Source organism: Pan troglodytes, chromosome 4 (assembly GCF_028858775.2).
Source record: "Pan troglodytes isolate AG18354 chromosome 4, NHGRI_mPanTro3-v2.0_pri, whole genome shotgun sequence".
Taxonomy (NCBI): Eukaryota; Metazoa; Chordata; class Mammalia; order Primates; family Hominidae; genus Pan; species Pan troglodytes.
Window position 1 is genome coordinate 148899112 of NC_072402.2, and position 17101 is coordinate 148916212.

General features: G+C 47.7%; 1 protein-coding gene and 1 long non-coding RNA gene across 2 annotated transcripts in view; both read right to left on the bottom strand.

The window, feature by feature from the left end:
- Window positions 1–3909: 3909 nt before the first annotated feature.
- Window positions 3910–6223, bottom strand: LOC134809989 (uncharacterized). Its single transcript, XR_010157042.1, has 3 exons — window positions 6077–6223; window positions 5255–5356; window positions 3910–4062 (listed from the first exon to the last, which is right to left on the bottom strand). It is a non-coding gene; the product is annotated as an uncharacterized LOC134809989 (long non-coding RNA).
- A 972-nt stretch (window positions 6224–7195) lies between these two features.
- The window catches only part of CCDC69 (coiled-coil domain containing 69), a 43149-nt gene continuing 33243 nt past the window's right edge, over window positions 7196–17101 (bottom strand). Inside the window, exons 5-9 of the mRNA XM_009449966.3 lie at window positions 13516–13589; window positions 12170–12271; window positions 11569–11688; window positions 10487–10584; window positions 7196–9757 (exon numbers count right to left, since the gene is read on the bottom strand). Of these exons, the coding sequence (XP_009448241.1) occupies window positions 9580–9757; window positions 10487–10584; window positions 11569–11688; window positions 12170–12271; window positions 13516–13589 (572 nt within the window). The 3' untranslated portion in view covers window positions 7196–9579. The remainder of the gene's footprint in view (window positions 9758–10486; window positions 10585–11568; window positions 11689–12169; window positions 12272–13515; window positions 13590–17101) is intronic.

The window sequence follows — 17101 nt, forward strand, 5'->3', positions numbered from 1 at the left end:
AGCCCATGCAGATGAAGACCCCCATGGAGGCTATAGCCTCTGCAACCCCAAGCCCCCCACCTGACCCAGGTGTTAGGGAAGGGCCGATTCCCGAAGGTGGGGGACTCTTTGAGCCCCTGGAACAGCACTGCACGGGGAAGGTGGTCCACTGGAGGGTGCCTGTATATCTGGAGGAGGAGGGGCGAAGGACGCCTGAGGTATGGGGTGAAAGAACTCTGGCAAAATTTTAATGGGTCTAGGAGTGTGTCAGAGGATGTTGGGCAGCAGTTCACAAGCACAGTGACAACAGTTTACAGGGATTAAGATGGCTCAGGACCCACATTGGGCATCCTGTTATGTACAACCATAGGCACCTAAAAGAAACAGTAAGATGGGCCCGCGAGCCCCATCAGATGCATAGTGATTGAACAGAGTAGGAGAGAAGCAACCTTCCCACAATCCTGGGCTGCTTAAATGGGGGTAGGGGGTGGGCCACAAATAGTGCCTCTAGGGAGAGAGGTGGCAATGGAAAGGCAAGAGGCTGCCTGTCTGTCTGACCTATCTGTGGCGGATGGCAGGCTGGATACCACTCTTCTGCCAAGGACACCATAATAGGGAGGCCAAAAATGAAAGCAAAGTTGACCCACCAGTATTTCCCTCTGCCAGTCCAGAAGGAAATCAGGCAGAGGCTGGGATAGAAAACTGGGTTCCAAAGATTCGCCTATCCTCTCTCACTTCAGCCTCTTAAGATGGCTCTGGGACTCTGCCTCTTTTGTGGGTGGAAGTGCATGGAAAGCATTTGCAGGCTTGCACCAAGAGACATCAGGAAGGTGCCGAGGAGCACAAAGACGCTTGTGGCATTCCATTCGTGAAGTGCAAAGTCAAAGGGAAGGAGGGTTAGGCGAGCCAATCAGAAACTACGGGTGGGGCCAATGCAAATCCTAACAGATTCATTGAGAAAGGGGGAAAGATTGGGTGGGTGGGTGGGTGACGAAAGTTGGTGATGGGAGGGAGGACTGTCAGTAGACCAAATGCTGCCCACTAGGAGTCTCGGGCCATCCCCATCGCCTGCCCGTCCCGCCCCTACCATCTGTCTTTCAGAATCAAGCACTTCAGCCAGTGCAGCCAGCTGCTGCTGGTGAACTCCTCTGGCGCAGACACCGGGGAATATAGCTGTTGGGCTCCGCACTGTCAGGACGGCGCATGCGCTGAATGCCTGGCCTACCAGAGAAAGACTTTCATCTTCTTCACAGGTGCCCTGGAGTCAGGGTCTCCAAGAACCTGCGTCCAGGAAAGTCCTCCAAACATAACCTTCTTTGGGCTTTCTCTTTAGACTCACCTGTAAAATGAGGGGAGTGTACTAGTCCTCCAAGATCCTTCACGGACATTCTAAGATTCTATGGCTAGTTCCATGGAGAACTGAGTAGTCACAGAGTCCAGCTTTGTCCAACAGAGGAAACACAGGACTCTTCATAGTCAGCAATGTCTCTTACTCAAATGCAACCAAAACAGTAACAATTATCCAATCGAGAGGTTATTGCTTTTGTTTTGTTTTATGAGACTGGGTCTTATGGTCTTGCCTAGGCTGGAGTGCAGTGGCATGATCACAGCTCACTGCAGCCTTGACCTCCTGGGCACAGGTGATTCTCCCACCTCAGCCTCCCAAGTAACTGGGACTACAGGTATATACCACTATACCTAGTTAATTTTTGTATTTTTTGTAGAGATGGGATTTCACTATGTTGCCCAGGCTGGTCTTGAACTCCTGGACTCAAGCTATCTTCCTGCCTTGGCCTCCCAAAGTGCTAGGATTACAGGCATGAGCCACTGCGCCCAGCCCTATCTAGAGGTTCATGACCCCTACCACCAAGCATCACCTGGGAGCCTGTTGAAAACACAGATTCCTGGGCCTCACTCCCATTAAGACTGTGTGGAGTCTGGGCACCTGCCATGTCAACAAACCCTACAGGTGATTCCAACCTTCAGACAGCGGTGGGAACCCATAGTCAGCGCTTCTCAACTCTGGCTGCATATTAGGGTCACCTGTAGAACTTTAAAGCACAGACACCAATCCCCTTTTCCCCAAGGCAAGTTCTAATTCACTTGGTCTGGGGGTCAGGAAATGGTCATTTTAAAAGCACCTCAGGTGATTCCAACTTCACCTAATACAGAAGCCATGAAACAGATGTGGCTAGTTAAGTTAATTAGAGTTAAAGAAAGTTCATTATTCAGTTCTCCAGCTGCACTAACTGTATTTCAAGTGTCCAGGAGCCACATATGCTGAGTGGTTACATATTGGGCAACATAAATACAGAACATTTTCATCAACACATAAAGTTCCATTGGATGGCACCGCTCTAAAAAGCTGGTCCTCAGACCATTCCTGCTCGTTACATCACAGCGCACCCAAGAATCTGACCTGAGATTGTGGTATTAAAAAGTACTTTGAAGGCCGGGCGTGGTGGCTTATGCCTGTAATCTCAGCACTCTGGGAGGCCGAGGCAGGCAGATCACCTGAGGTCAAGATTTCGAGACCAGGCTGGCCAACATGGTGAAATCTCGTCTCTACTAAAAATACAAAATTAGCTAGGCATGGTGGTGTACGCCTGTAATCCCAGCTGCTCGGGTGGCTGAGGAACAAGAATTGCTTGAACCTGAGAGGCAGAGTTTGCAGTGAGCCGAGATGGCACCACTGCACTCCAGCCTGGGTGACAGAGAAGACTCTTTCTCAAAAAAATAAAATAAAAAGTCTCTTGATAGAGTTTGATGAATGTTTTTGTCCCATGGGCCTCATGCTCATAGCCAATATCTCATTTGCTTCTTATCAGTTCTACGAAGTAGGCTGGGGTGGGATTATTGCTCCCAATTGACATTTGAGAACCAAGGTCCTACAGCTAGCAGGTGGTAGGATTGGGAATCAAACTTTGACTTCAAGAAGTTCAGTATTTCCTGTAATCTTTTTTTCTTTTTTTTTTCTTTAAGATAGAGTCTCACTCTGTTGCCTAGGCTGGAGTGCAGTGGCGTGATCTCAGCTCGTCACAACCTCCGCCTCCCGGGTTCAAGCAATTCTCCTGCTTCAGCCTCCCAAGTAGCTGGAACTACAGGCACGCACCACCATGCCTGGCTAATTTTTGTATCTTTAGTAGAGACGGGGTTTCACTATGTTGTCCAGGCTAGTCTCAAACTCCTGACCTCATGATCCGCCTGCTTCGGCCACTGAAAGTGCTAGGATTACAGGCATGAGCCACCGTGCCCGGCCGTCCTATAACCTTTTTTGCGTTTTTTACACTGAAGGGCCCTTAAAGATCAAGCAGTCTGAATCCTTGCATTGTGCATGATTGCATGTGCAGAGAGGGAAAGATTTCTTTAATACACACAGCAAGCTAATGACAGATCTGGAACTAGGAGGCTTGTCTTCAGCATCCGCAGTCCAGGACCCCTTCCTTATGAGACAGGAAGGAGCATAGAGAATGGGGATGGGAAGAGATAGTGAGGTTTCAGGTCCCCAGGAAAGACCTCATGCTCCTGGGTGGTGATAGAGCCACTGGGAAGCAACAAATCTTTTCCCCCATATTCCCAGACCCTGAGGAGCTCTTTGGCCCTACAGATAACTACTATGAGGTGGTACAGCTGCGCACTCATCATCCAGCCTTGCTTCCCTTCCAAGTTAAAAACCCCCTGGCCCAGATGACACTACACTGGGAGCTCCCCCCTGAGGAGGTCCCAGTGGGAGACAGACATCTCCTTTGATGTGAAGAAGGGCTTCACTATCCACCAGGCCCAGGCTTCCTTGGCTGGCTCCCTCTTCTGCAATGGCCAGCCTAGGCGGCATGAGACAAATCTCTACCAAGTACATGCTGGTCTATATCAATTGCACATGGGTCTAGGGCTCTGGGTGGGCAGGGAAGGGGAGGTTATGGGGAGATATACCTTCTTCAGGAACCTCTGGTTTCGGCTCTGTGGATTATGGAGCTCTAAACAACATCAGCTTTCGATGACTCTCCATGTAGTCAGCCGTTTTGTCCAGCCAGCCGATCAGCCATGGAACCAGCTGATACCAGCTCAGCCTTTCTATCCATTGACCTATTCACAATCAAGTCAAACTGTTCCATGCATGAATCCTCCATCAGTCAATCATTCCATCACCTACCCATACTCCATTAATTCATTTTACCAATTCATACATCTACACATCCTCTATCAATTCAACCACCTCAACCATTCACCCTCTACCCATTTAGCTATTCTGCCCATTCATTCTATTCATCCATCTCTCCATCCCTCTATCTACCATCAATTCAACAATTCTAACAACCAAGTCAACATGTTTGTCTCTAACTTCTCTACCCTCTTAACCATGGCAGACCCATCTTCCTCCCCAAAACCCACCATCCAAGCTTCAGCAACATCAGTATAACTAGGAGAAAACTTCAGTGTGACCTGCATGGTTCTGGGCGAGCCAGAGATTGCTGTGGACCTTAGCGAGGGATATTCAGGGCAGAAGGTAAGCAGCGGGTAATGGAGGCTGTGTGTATGTGTGTACATGGTGGTGGAGTGTTGGGGCAGGGAGGTGGGAGTGAAGGATTAGTTAGGACCAAGAGCAATCATGGTGGGATGGAGCTACTGCTTGACTGGGAATCTGATGAACCTGGATTCTGGTCCCAACTCTGATGCTGCTTCTCTGAGTTACCCAGGGCAAATCACTTCCCTTTTCTGGGCCCCAGTTTTCTCATCTTTCAAACAGTAACTTCTCAGATTACTGCGTAAGAATGCATAATTTTTTCCTTTCTTAATTTAACCAAAAATGAGCACTTGCCACATGCCAGACACTGGACTAGGTACTAAGGTTATGAGGATGAGTCTAAAAGAGATGGCTTCTGCTATCTGCAAGTTTATCATCTAAGCAGGGAGAAGTGAAATATGGACAAAAGTGACCATGCAGACAATGCCAAATGATACAATGAGCATAAAACAGGGCAATGCGATAGGGTCTACCTAAGATATAGTGGTTAGGGAGTCATCTCCAAGGTGACATTCAAGCCGAGACCAGACTGGCCTCCGCCACCAAAGATGGTGCTGGAGCAAATGCTCAGGCTCTGTGGCTGGGTGTGTATGTGTAACAGGAGATGAACGTTAGCAACTGTTTCCTTGGCATCTGCTGTGAGATCAGACCTTCCCAAGTGGTGTTGGAGAGGCAGTGTTTCTTTCTTCTCAAAGAACTTACTCCCATGAAATTCAAACATCTGGAGAACAGCTGTGCTAAAAGGTATATTACCAACATGGAGGACCTGAGGAATTTGTAAGAGGACTTCCTGGAAGAGCTGGAATTTGATAGGAGCCTTGTGGAGAGGGAGGGGGAAGATCCAGACCTGTGGTACTAGGAGAAAAAATAAGGGCGAACATGTCACACCCACATGAGACCCAGAGACTCATCTGTCCCACCACTGCCACCTGTGGAGAATGCAGGGGAGCATGTAGGCCCAGGAACTCAAGCATCATTCTTGAGACTCCCAGGAGCCATCAATGACATCTGAGCAGTGAGCTGATCTTGTATGGGTCCCAGGGAAAGAGTGGCTCAGAAAGATCCATGAGGGGCTATCACCCAGCTGGAGGCCATTTAAGAAAAGTATAGGATAGGGAAACAAGGTGCTCTACAAGCTGTGATTTGGTAAGATCACCACTTTCAGTAGCCCTGAAAAGGAGGCCAGTGGCACCCAATGAGGGTGCCCTGTGGAACCCAGTGAGGGTGCCCTGTTCCCCTGAACTTAAAATACTCCGACTCCACCTCGCTCCAGTCATCTTTGTAGCCTGAGCTGGCACATAGCGACTTCAAGAGTTCATCTCTCCATTCCCTGCAGTGGCTGCAAAGATGTGATAAAGGTGAACTCCACAGAGGCCTTAGGCATTGGAAAGGGTAAAGGATCATTCTCCCACTTGTCAGAAGAGGAAACTGAGACCCAAGAAGGGGAAAGGAGCATACAGATGGTCAGGAGACACTGGCTTGGCTTTACCAGGATTTCCCCAACATGTTCATTAGAAGGGTGGAATACCAGAAAGTTCCCTCCCACCCTACCTCACTTCCTCTTATAACCATTACCTGTCTTGGAGATTCAAAATACACAGGTACATGTAACAGACTCAGTGGTCGGAGTCTACCGAATTTCACTTTGCTTTTCTTAATGTTTCCGAAACACTTTTGGTAGTAAAATTCTTCCCCTTCCTCTCCTTTGCGGAGGTAGCATCCCTACAGAAGCAGAGGGCCACAAAACCCACGTTGGGAAGTACTTCCCTGGACTGAGTTACCTCTGGACACTCTTTGAGTAGGGGAGGGAAACCCAGCTTTTCTCTGCAGACTTGAGAAGCTTAACGTTTTTCACAAAGAACCTGGCCTTTAAGGTGCTCTGACACCAAGCTGAAGTGTGACCTTGGGCAAGTCACTTCTCCTTTCCCCAAAGGGATAAATGGTGCCTCTTACCTGACCCTGGTGTGTGTCAGAGATGCACCTGGGGCAGCTGATGGACAGTCCGTTTTTATCCCCTACCGTTGGGCCAACCACTCTACATCAGTGAACGGGCCCATGTGGTACACGGGGAGAGCCAGGTACAGCAGGGGGGAGGGCCAGGTACAGCAGGAGGCAGAGGGCACCCTGTATGTGGAGGAGACCTGGGCCAGGGATGCTGGTGTCTACACCAGCTGGGCCACCAACCTTCAGGGCACTGGTTTGGCCACCACCCATGTCCACGTGACTCGAGGTCCTCATGTCTCCTCTACCCCTTCCTAGCTCCCTCCCTGGCCGCAGGCATCTGGATGTGGAGCAATAGGCAGAATCAGGGGTAGGTACCTGTGGGAACATCAGTGTTTCTGATGCCAAAGAGGGGTCCTGCAGTGCAGAAGGTGCCTTCTCATTCATTCCTCGCACTCTCTCCCACCCCATCCCTCTGTTTTCACCACTTACTTCAACCTCAGCCTCACTCCAAGCCTTGGTCTATTTTGAAGGCCATCCTTTAATCCAGGCTTCACCCTAGCCCCAGGCCCCACATCCACAATTAGGGCAAAGCAAGGGCCAGTGGGGCTTTGGTGCTTGAGGAGAGTGCCCAGAACCACGAGTGGGCTACCCAGGCCCCAGATTTATTCTTCAGAGATCCCCGCCATTGGCAGAAGTCCTCGTGAAGACCCGCCTCCCCACCCTCCCAGAAAAACACAAAAGCCACATAAATAAGGTGCTGCATGTTCTTTTTAGTTTCCATACATCGTCTGTCCCAGAGTGAGGAGAAGTTGATCTCCTTCCCACATCCACCACAGGCTGCATGAGGGAAGCCTGGCTCCCCACAACTTGCTCCTTCTCCAGCCCTGCCCCTCTCAATTAAAACAATGCTTTCTTTTTTCTTTTCTTTTTTTGAGACGGAGTCTCACTCTGTCACCCAGGCTGGAGTGCAGTGGCACGATCTTGGCTCACTGCAAGCTCCGCCTCCTGGGTTCACACCATTCTCCAGCCTCAGCCTCCCAAGTTGCTGGGACTACAGGCGCCCACCACCATGCCAAGCTAATTTTTTGTATTTTTTTAGTAGAGACAGGGTTTCACCGTGTTAGCCAGGATGGTCTCAATCTCCCGACCTTGTGATCCAGCCACCTCGGCCTCCCAAAGTGCTGGGATTACAGGTGTGAGCCACCACGCCTGGACTAAAACAATGCTTTCTAAAGCGCATTCTGCAGCCTGATGTGCCTGTGAGGTGAGAGGTGTGGGAGGGACAGAAGCTTTGCTCAAAGAGGTTTGGGAGAGGCTGGATACGTAGCTCCCTTCTTGTAAGTTTGCCACACACATTGGCATATTAAAGGTTCTGAGAAGTCATTCAGGTCACTGATCTGTTTAGGTGTCCCCAAATAACTTGGCCACCAATCATGTCTACTCCTGGACATTAGTTCAATAAACTAGTGTATCGCAGATGTGCTTTGCAAAAAGCTTCATGAAAAAGTACACATGTGATTCCCTCCAGGGCTCTCCTCGAGGCTCCCGGGTGACCTGTCTGACCATGGCTGGAGAATCAGCACAGCACTCCCCTAGCCTCACCTCTTCCCCCATTTGGCTGTGGAAATGGAGAAACACAGTCACCTCTGAACTTCTAAACCTAGAAACAGAAGGAGACTGTACACAGGGGAATACAGAAGGCAGTCTGGGATGATGTCACTATAGAATGACTGATGAAAAATGCAGATTGACTGTTCTGACGCTGGCTTAGGGCCTGGGGCTGAAGCTGGGGACCTTGAGCAAGGCCCTTTGACTCCTGTGATCTGTTTGCCGTGTTGCCAATGAGGAATAGGAACCTGCTTCAAGGATCTTATGAGGACCAGGGGAGGGAGGGGTATGGAAAGCCTTTGATGCAAATGCTCTATGCAGAACAGGAGTTATAATTATAGTCTCCATTAGACAAGAAGCTTCCTGAGAAGGATCCGAAATCCACAGACTATCAGGACTGGACGGCCTGCTGAGGTTAGTTACTCTAGCCACCCCTTTTCACTGATGGGGAAGCTGAGCACCAGGTTGTAAAAGCCTGGGCCTGGGATCAGGGGCAGTGGGAGGAGGAGTTAAGGCAGGGAGCAGGAGTGAAAAAGAAACTAAGTGGGTGAGGGCCAGGGAGAGGAAGATTAAGTCACAGATCTGATTTTCCAGAGCCTGAAGAGAAAAACAGAGCAAAGGATAAGACCCGGATGACAGATGAGATCTAGATTTGACTCTGGGAACTGCTCCATGCCTTGGTTTCCTCATCTGTGCAGGGATGAGGTTCTAGCTCTGATAGATGAGTGGACTCACAACCACCAAGCTTGCCCCTGTGCCCAGGTGGCACCAAGACTGAAGAGCCAGGAGGGCTGAGGGGATGTGCCTTGTCTGGTAAAGGAAGAGGAGCTCTGGCTACTGTCCCTTGGTGGACACGACTCTGGCCCAGGAATGATGCCTCAGCTGGGGAGGCTGCCTGGCCCTGTCAGCCCCAAGGGCCTTCAGAGACCCCCTCTCCACCACTCACCTTCCCCACTCTGATTTGCAGGGTTTGTCCACACTCCCCCCAACCCCTACTCTGGCCTTCAGACAATCCTAGAATGGGACACTGCAGTGACATAAGAGTCCTTTGACCAGTCCCCCCACCATTTTAATGCAGGGGTAAACTGAGGCTCTGAGCAGGCCAGGGTGGAGTGGAAACACCTAGAGGAAGTTGACAAGTCAGCAAGTTGGCAGCAGAGCTGACAAGCTGGGACCAGGGGCTGTCTCCTTTATGTCAAATGGCCAACGTGACACAGACTGCCCCTGGGAAAGCCTCGGAACTTCTCGGATTGGGACAGAGTGCCGGGGGAGGGAGGAAATGTCTCCTCTTGCTTATTCCCTTGGCCAACTCAAGGGAAGATGCTTCTCGGGGCCTCCAAAACCCTGTGGGTGATTCCATGTAACTCAAGGCCCCAGGGCTCACTGGGCACACACCCAGGATCCCCATCTCGCTCCCACCCTCGTTCCTTCCTGGAAAAGAACTGAGAGGCTCCTGCTGTCTTCTCCAGAAAAACCTTGGAAGGAGCTGTGACTTCAGGCATCGTGGTGGGCCCAGGCCCTGCACCCTATGTGGCGAGGAAGGAGACCTCAGTGGGAGTGACAGGGGCCAGAGGGAAGGCAGGCGAGGCATTGGCCCCAAGGACCCGGTACAACAGCTCCTCCTTCTCCTGCTGGAGCTGTCGCCGCAGCTGCACCTCCTTCTCCAGGGCCTCACGCGTGAGAAGCAGGTCTTCTGAGAGCTGCCTGTGGATGCACACAGAGCCCAGGGTTGCCTACTGGGAGCAGCTGCCACAGAGACCAACTCATTCCCCCAGGAAGCCTTCCTTAGATGGACCAGCAGCCTGCTGCAGGGTCCCCACTGCCCTCCTTGTTGGCCTGTATACAAGAGGCAATTCAATCTGTTGACCAAGGAGCGGGGGCCTCACAGACAGGCAGGCAGTTCTGAGCTGCTCCAAATCTCTGCTCTACCACTTAGCTATATAATCTTGAATAAGTTATTCATTCTTCTTAAATTTCAGTCTTCTCATTTGTAAAATGGGAAGAAGAAGAATAGGACCCAGCTCTTAGAGTAATTATGAGGATTAGATGAGAAAATATGTACAGTATTCAATAAATTATGTCTGACACATGATACTAGCTCTTATTTACTAAGCCCTAAGAACTGATTCATTCCACTTAGGCCTGGTGCACTATAAATTTCCTGTTTCCTCCTCCCTATATTGGGCTTTCCCACAGAGTACACTCAGCCAGGACAGAGACAAACAGATACTAATCAAGGCATTGGGACTTTGGTTTCCAAGCAGAGCTGCCCCCTTGGGTTTCTTGACTCCCAGGGAAAGAGGAGCCACATTCCCTAAATAGGCCCTGGGCCCACCTGTCAGTCCATTCCTCAGACCCCTCTAAGACTCTCCCAGCTGGGAATTTTGGCAAAAAGGGTGGGGATGGGAGTAAAGGAGGCAGGAAGACAGCTACCTTGACAGGACCACCTGGTTGCGGCTTCGGACATGGAGGTCCTCATTTTCCTGTTGCAGGGTCGTAATTTTTTCCTCCAATATCAGATTTTTCTCTTTCTATAACAATGAGAATGAGCTCAGAAAGCTGCCAAACTCACGCTGCACGATGTGTGCTGTCACCTCCCTCTTATCTGTGGTCACTGAAAGCACTGATTCATTCTAGACTAGATGTTACATTTCATGGAGCAATAAGGTAACTTAGAAAAAAATAAAACTAAAAAGTTAACAAAGGGCTGCTGGCTTTTTGCCACAGGAGAATGGTAAAAAAAAATTACAGGCCCTACCATCTCATTTCACCATGAGTTCATGGAAGAAAGAATATGTTTTGTTCTCCAAAAGTCAGAAGGATATGATCTATATAAATAAAATTAAGTTTGTCTGTTATGTGTTTCCACAAAAATGAGCGAACAAAATCTATACGGAATGTTTGAGATGATCTGATTAAAATAAAGCCCTGTGGGTGATTCCATGTCACGTGACTCAAGCCCCCAGGGCTCCCTGGGCACACACCCTGGCTCCCCATCTCCCTCCCACCCTCTTTCCTTCCTGAGAAAAGAACGGATGGTGACATGAGATGGTAGTGCCTGTAAGACTTTTTTTTAAAACATTCTCATGTGGCAAAATTAAAAGTCAGCAGCTTTTTGTTAACTCCTTAGTTTTATTTTTTTAATTATAAGTTGTATGGCACACAGGAGGCCAGGGAGACTTCTTCTACAGCAACATAATCTCTGCTTAGATTCAACCCTAGGGTTTCTGAGGCTTCTGTCCTCCCGTGTTCTCAATGCTACCTGCCCTAGTGTCACCCAAGCTACAGCAACATCAGTAGCCTCAAAAGGCACAGGACTCAGATGATAAGGAGCCACTGCTTGACCCAGCCTGGCCACAGACCATGCTCAGTGGTCAGCACAGGTGGCAGGTCAAAGCTGGAGTGAACTAGGCTGGGACCTCCTCAAACCACCTCCCCTCTGCATGCTTTACAAAGGAAACACCCAGAAAGCGGGAGCCTGAGGCTGCATCCCCCAGCCACTCCCAGCCACAGACCACTGTTTCCATGAGGATCAGCTGCTTGTCCAGCTCATGAATACGCTCATTCTTCATCTCGATGACAAAGTGTAAGCTCTCCAGCTCCTGCTCCCAGAACTGGCTGGGGCTCCCATAATCCTAGACAGGGACAGAGTGACCTCATTAGGCCAGTAGGCTACCTCCCTCCTCCCCATTCTGCCAGCAACTCATTGTTGGACTTTCACAAGTCACCCACCTTCCTCTCTCAGCCCATGTTAAGTGTTTAATATGCTTTATCTCCCTGTATCCGAATATCACCTTTTGAGACATGTACTAGCACCACAGATGAGGAGACTGTGGTTCGGACAGGTTGAGTCACTTGTGCTAAGTGGCAGGTTTGCTATGTGCACCTAGTTCTCTCTGAATCCAGAACGTGAGCACTTTACTATTCCAGATGCTGCTCTCTGGGCCTTAATTTTCCCATCGGTGAAATGGGAACTCTTTTATTTCCAGGCCCTTGTGTAGGTAAGAGTGCCAGGTCTGAGTCTTGTCCTTGAAGAGGGGCTGGTCTTTCCTGTTGCCCGGCCCTGACCTCCCTGGAGATTCAAGGAGGAAAAGCGCCCAGGGTGCTGCCACCTACCTGGATATGTTTCTTATAGTTTCGGCTCAGAATGGACTCCTCCACCCTCTTCATTTTGGCCTGGAAAGCCTCCAGCTGTGAGGTCAGTCTGTCTATGGTCTCCTGGGGCAGGGAGTGGGATGGCGACAATCAAAGCCTGCCTCATAAATGCTGTAGGTGAACTTCGCCACATCCCAGAGGGAGAACAGTTTTGGGTTCTTCAATGTGTCTTTGGGCTACCCTACGTGACAATGCAAGATCAACATACTTCGACCACTGCTTGAGATCTACCAGCCCTTACAGTGCAGAACTGCATGCTGGGAAGAGAAAGAAAGAAGAGAAAAGAAAAGAGGAAAGAAAAGAAGACGGGAGGGGAGGGGAGGGGGATGGGAGGGGGAGGGAGGGGGACAGAGAGGGAGAAGGAGAGGGAGGGAGAAGGAGAAGGAGAGGGAGAAGGAGAGGAGATGAAAGGAACATACCAACCCCACCTCTTGCTTTAATGCCTTCAACGGCTCCCCATACTGCAGGGAACAATGTCCTGCTATAAAAGATGATTGTTAGCCTGGCATTCAAAACCCATCCAAACCAGGCTCAATGAATTTTTCCAAGCTCACCTCTCACTGCTCCTTCTATACATCCTCTCCTGCAGCCAAACATCACAATACTCCCCCAGCTGCAGGGTACATTCTTATCTGCAAACTATTTCACTGCCAAGAACTTTCTCTACTTGAACCGTGACCACTACCGTTAGGCTAGAGCACAACCCCTTAAGGTGGCTCACTGGCTCCCACTCTGGCCCTTGCTCACATTCTTAGCCTTAGTCCCCTCTCCCACTGAAACTCATACCCCAGGCATCCTGGACATCTTTCGGTTCCTCAGGTATTCCATATTTTTCCTTTTCCCTCCATGTCTTTGAACACATTGCTTTTTTTCTGCCTGAGGCACCCTTCCTACCCTTCTTTACCAAAGAATTCCAACCCATCCTTCAGACTCCAGCTTAGATCTCACTCCCTCTAGGAAATCTTTCCTGCACAGCCACATTGAGTCAGATGCTTCCCTGCATCCTTCCACAGGTCCCTGTGCATTCACCCATGAATCTAATCACACTGTGGCACTTGGCCCATGCCTCTCCAAGATCTCCCCAGCAGTCCCTGGAAAAATAGGCCCAACTCAATTTCACACTCAGTCCTCTTGAGCTAATAGCCTGGTTACCACATCAAGGGGCCTGGATACACAGAAGACAATCACTTCAGCCCCTCACTCCTAGGCACACGTAATCAGTTTTGGCTGCCTTGGGGCTCCATGCTGCTTTCCCATTGGTCCTCGCTTGCCCTCATCCAAGACTGACGCGACCCAGCCCCTCTCACCTGCTGGGTAGAACTGGCCTCCCGGAAAGAGTGGGTAAGCGCTTCTTTCTCCTGTTCATATGAGGCCCGGAGGACTGTAGGGAAAGGAGAACTCCATAAGCTCAGACACTTCTCCCCAAAGCCTTCTGGCAGGCCCCTTGGTGGCCAGGAAGGTCCGGATATTTAACTGGGGCCCATAGAGGCCGGGAGTCTAGGAACAGTCTTATTCATCCTTCTGTCTCCTAGGCTTGCTTGGGGGCTGTGCCAGAAATGTACTAGGTATTTAATAAAACCTCAAGGAAATTGAAATAAACTATAGCCTGGGAGGAACGCTACCAGATTGCGGGTGCCATCCACACCTCACTAAGGCTAAGATCCAAAGATCCTGCAGGAAGCACGTTCACCTAAGACCACCTCGGGCCACGGAAAATGCATAGGACAATGCTTTGTAAACTGGATTAGCCAAATCACAAAATCATTAAATCCTTAGTTGTCAAACTAAAGCACAAAACTGCAGTAAGTACATTGGATTTGTGGCTAGGAAATCCACCTGGTCCTGGCTCTGCCTTTCCGAAACTGAGAGACCTTGAGAAGATCATATCAGATATCTAAAAGTCCAGTTACCTCAACTGTGAAATGGGATCAATAAACTGGATCTGATTGTCTCAAAGGGGTCATTTGAGGATCACATGAGAAGGACGTGCAAGGGCTTTACAGACAGGGCGGTGCTGTACACAGCTGAAATTATCGTCATTCCCCAAATCAATACAGTTGTATGTATCATCCCATCTCCTTCATAAAGTTCCTTTTGGAAAATTCCAACCTTGTCTCAGCTGAAAAAAGACAATGGGCAACTGACAATCAACAGGCAGAATGGGAAATAGAACAGAGGAGACAGGAAAGTTTAATACAGCCAAAGAGCCAGGTATCTGGCAGTGATGAAAAAAATAATGTTCAAGGCCGGGCGCAGTGGCTCATGCCTATTATCCCAGCACTTTGGGAGGCTGAGGTGGAAGGATCACTTGAGGCCAGGAGTTTGAGACCAGCCTGGCCAACATGGCAAAACTCTGTCTCTACTAAAAATACAAAAATTAGCTTGGCATGGTGGCGCAAGCCTGTAGTCCCAGCTACTCAGGATGCTGAGGCAGGAGAATGGCTTCAACCCGGGAGGCAGAAGTTGCAGTGAGCTGAGATCACGCCACTGCACTCCAGCCTGGGCAACAGAGACTCCGTCTCCAAAAAAAAGAGAAGAAAAAAATAATGTTCAGTAATATAACTGTGGTAGAGTAGTAAAAAATTTATAAGAATTTATCAATATATAATATCAATTTATCATATAAAAATTACAGCCTTAACTTTTTAAAATTATTGGCCTAATTTGTTAATTTGCCTACCAAGACAGGTTCTGGTTTCAGGTAAGATGAAGGAAGCACACTCCATCCAGTTTTTCCTACTGAATGTAGCTGTAAAACCTGGACAGAATGAATTCTGCAGTTATTTGCAGACTGAAAAGTAAATGGTAGCAGCAGACTGAGCAAGAAGACCAGAATTTGAAGTACCACTGACCCAACAGATTTAGACAAACCCCAAATCTCACGTATTTAGATATTTTAAATGTCCAGGATACAACCCCAAATTTCTCAGCATACAATACAAAATTACTCAGCCTAAAAAGAAGCAGAAGAAAAACTCCCTTGAGGAAAGATATTCAACAGATGCCTAAACTGAGATCCTATAGATGTAGGAATTATTAACAGAATTTTTATGGTAGTCAGTGTAAAAAGACTCCAAGAAGTATGGGTGTTCTGCCACTGACGGCAAGAAGGAAAAAGAGAAAAGGAAAGTAAGAGTGAATATACTTTTAGGAATAATAGAAAAATAGAAAGTCTTAGCAAATAAATAGAGTTATTAAGAAGAACCAAAAGGAAATTTTAGAACTAAAAAGTATAATAAGTGAAATAAAAACTCACTAGGTGAAATCAATAGCAGAATGGAGATGAGATGATAAGAAAGAGCCAGTGAACTTCAAGATAGATCAATAGAAATTATCTGATCTGGACAATAGAGGAGAAAAAAAGATTAGAAAAAAAAAATGAACGGAGCTTCAGAGACCTGTAAGATAATGCCCAAATAGCTAACATTTCTATCATCACAGTCAAAGAATTAGAGGAAAAAGGGTGCAGTGCAAAAAAAAAAAAAAAAAAAAAAAAAAAATTGAAGAAAGAATGATTGAATATTCCACAAACTTGCCAAAACATAAACCTACAGATTAAAGAAGATCACTGAACTCCAAAGTAAGCCCAAAGAAATCCACACCCAGACAACATCATTTCCAAAAGCTAATGACACAGAAAAGGTGTAGAATGGAACCAGATAAAAATGGTACACTACGTATAGGGAACAACAGCTTGAATAACTGTGTGTTTCTCATTAGAAACCTTAGAGACAAGAAGAAAAAAATTTAAAAACTGCTGGAAAATGTTGATGTTCATAATGTTGGGTTGAGGTCTACCATTTTAGGATGTGTTTTCTGTTTGTTCTCGCTGATCTTTATCCTCTGTTTTCTCTTTCCTGCTTTCTTTTGGAGAACAAAACCATAACAAAAAGCCCAGAATCCCATACGCAGTGAAAATATCCTTCAGGAAAGAAGATTAAATTGAGACATTCTCAGATGAAGGACACTTAGAATTCATCACCAGCAAACCTGCTCTAAAAGAATTGCTAAAGGAAATTCTTCAAATGAAACCAGAGGGAAACTTGAAACTTGAAACTTCAAGAATGTAGGAAGAGTAACAGAACTGGTAAAGACCTAAGTAAATACAATAGACTGTTCTTCCCTTGAGCTCTTTAAAATATGATTAATGATTAAATGCAAAAATTATAACCTTGTCTGATGGGGCATTAGATGTATGTAGATGTAATACATGAGATAAATGTAACAAAAATGGGAGAGAACAGAGGAATCTACATGATGGTAAGCTTTCTACATTCCATTAGATGTGGTAAAATAGCAATTCCAGGCCGGGCGTGGTGGCTCACACTTGTAATCCCTGCACTTTGGGAGGCCAAGGTGGGTGGATCATCTGAGGTCAGGAGTTCCAGACCAGACTGGCCAACATGGTGAAACCCGGTCTCTACCAAAAATACAAAAATTAGCTGGGCCTGGTCGTGGGTGCCTGTAATTTTAGCTACTTGGGAGGCTGAGGTAGGAGAATCGCTTGAACCCAGGAGGCAGAGTTTGCAATGAGCCCAGCTCATGCTGTTGCACTCCAGCCTGGGTGACAGAGCAAGACTCTGTCTCAAAAAAAAAAAAAAAAAGGAACTCTAAGTAGATTGTTAAGTATATTGTAGTTCTTAGAGTAACCATTAAAAAAAATACAGAGATACAGTAAGAAAGACAATAAATAAGTTAAAATGGAACACTAAAAAATGTTCAAGTACTCAAAAAAAAGCAGGAAAGGGAAAACAGAGGATAAAGATCAGCGAGAACAAACAGAAAACACATCCTAAAATGGTAGACCTCAACCCAACATTATGAACATCAAGATTATCAATAACAACAGTAAATTAAATGGCTTAAACATACCAAATAAAACACAGAGTATGT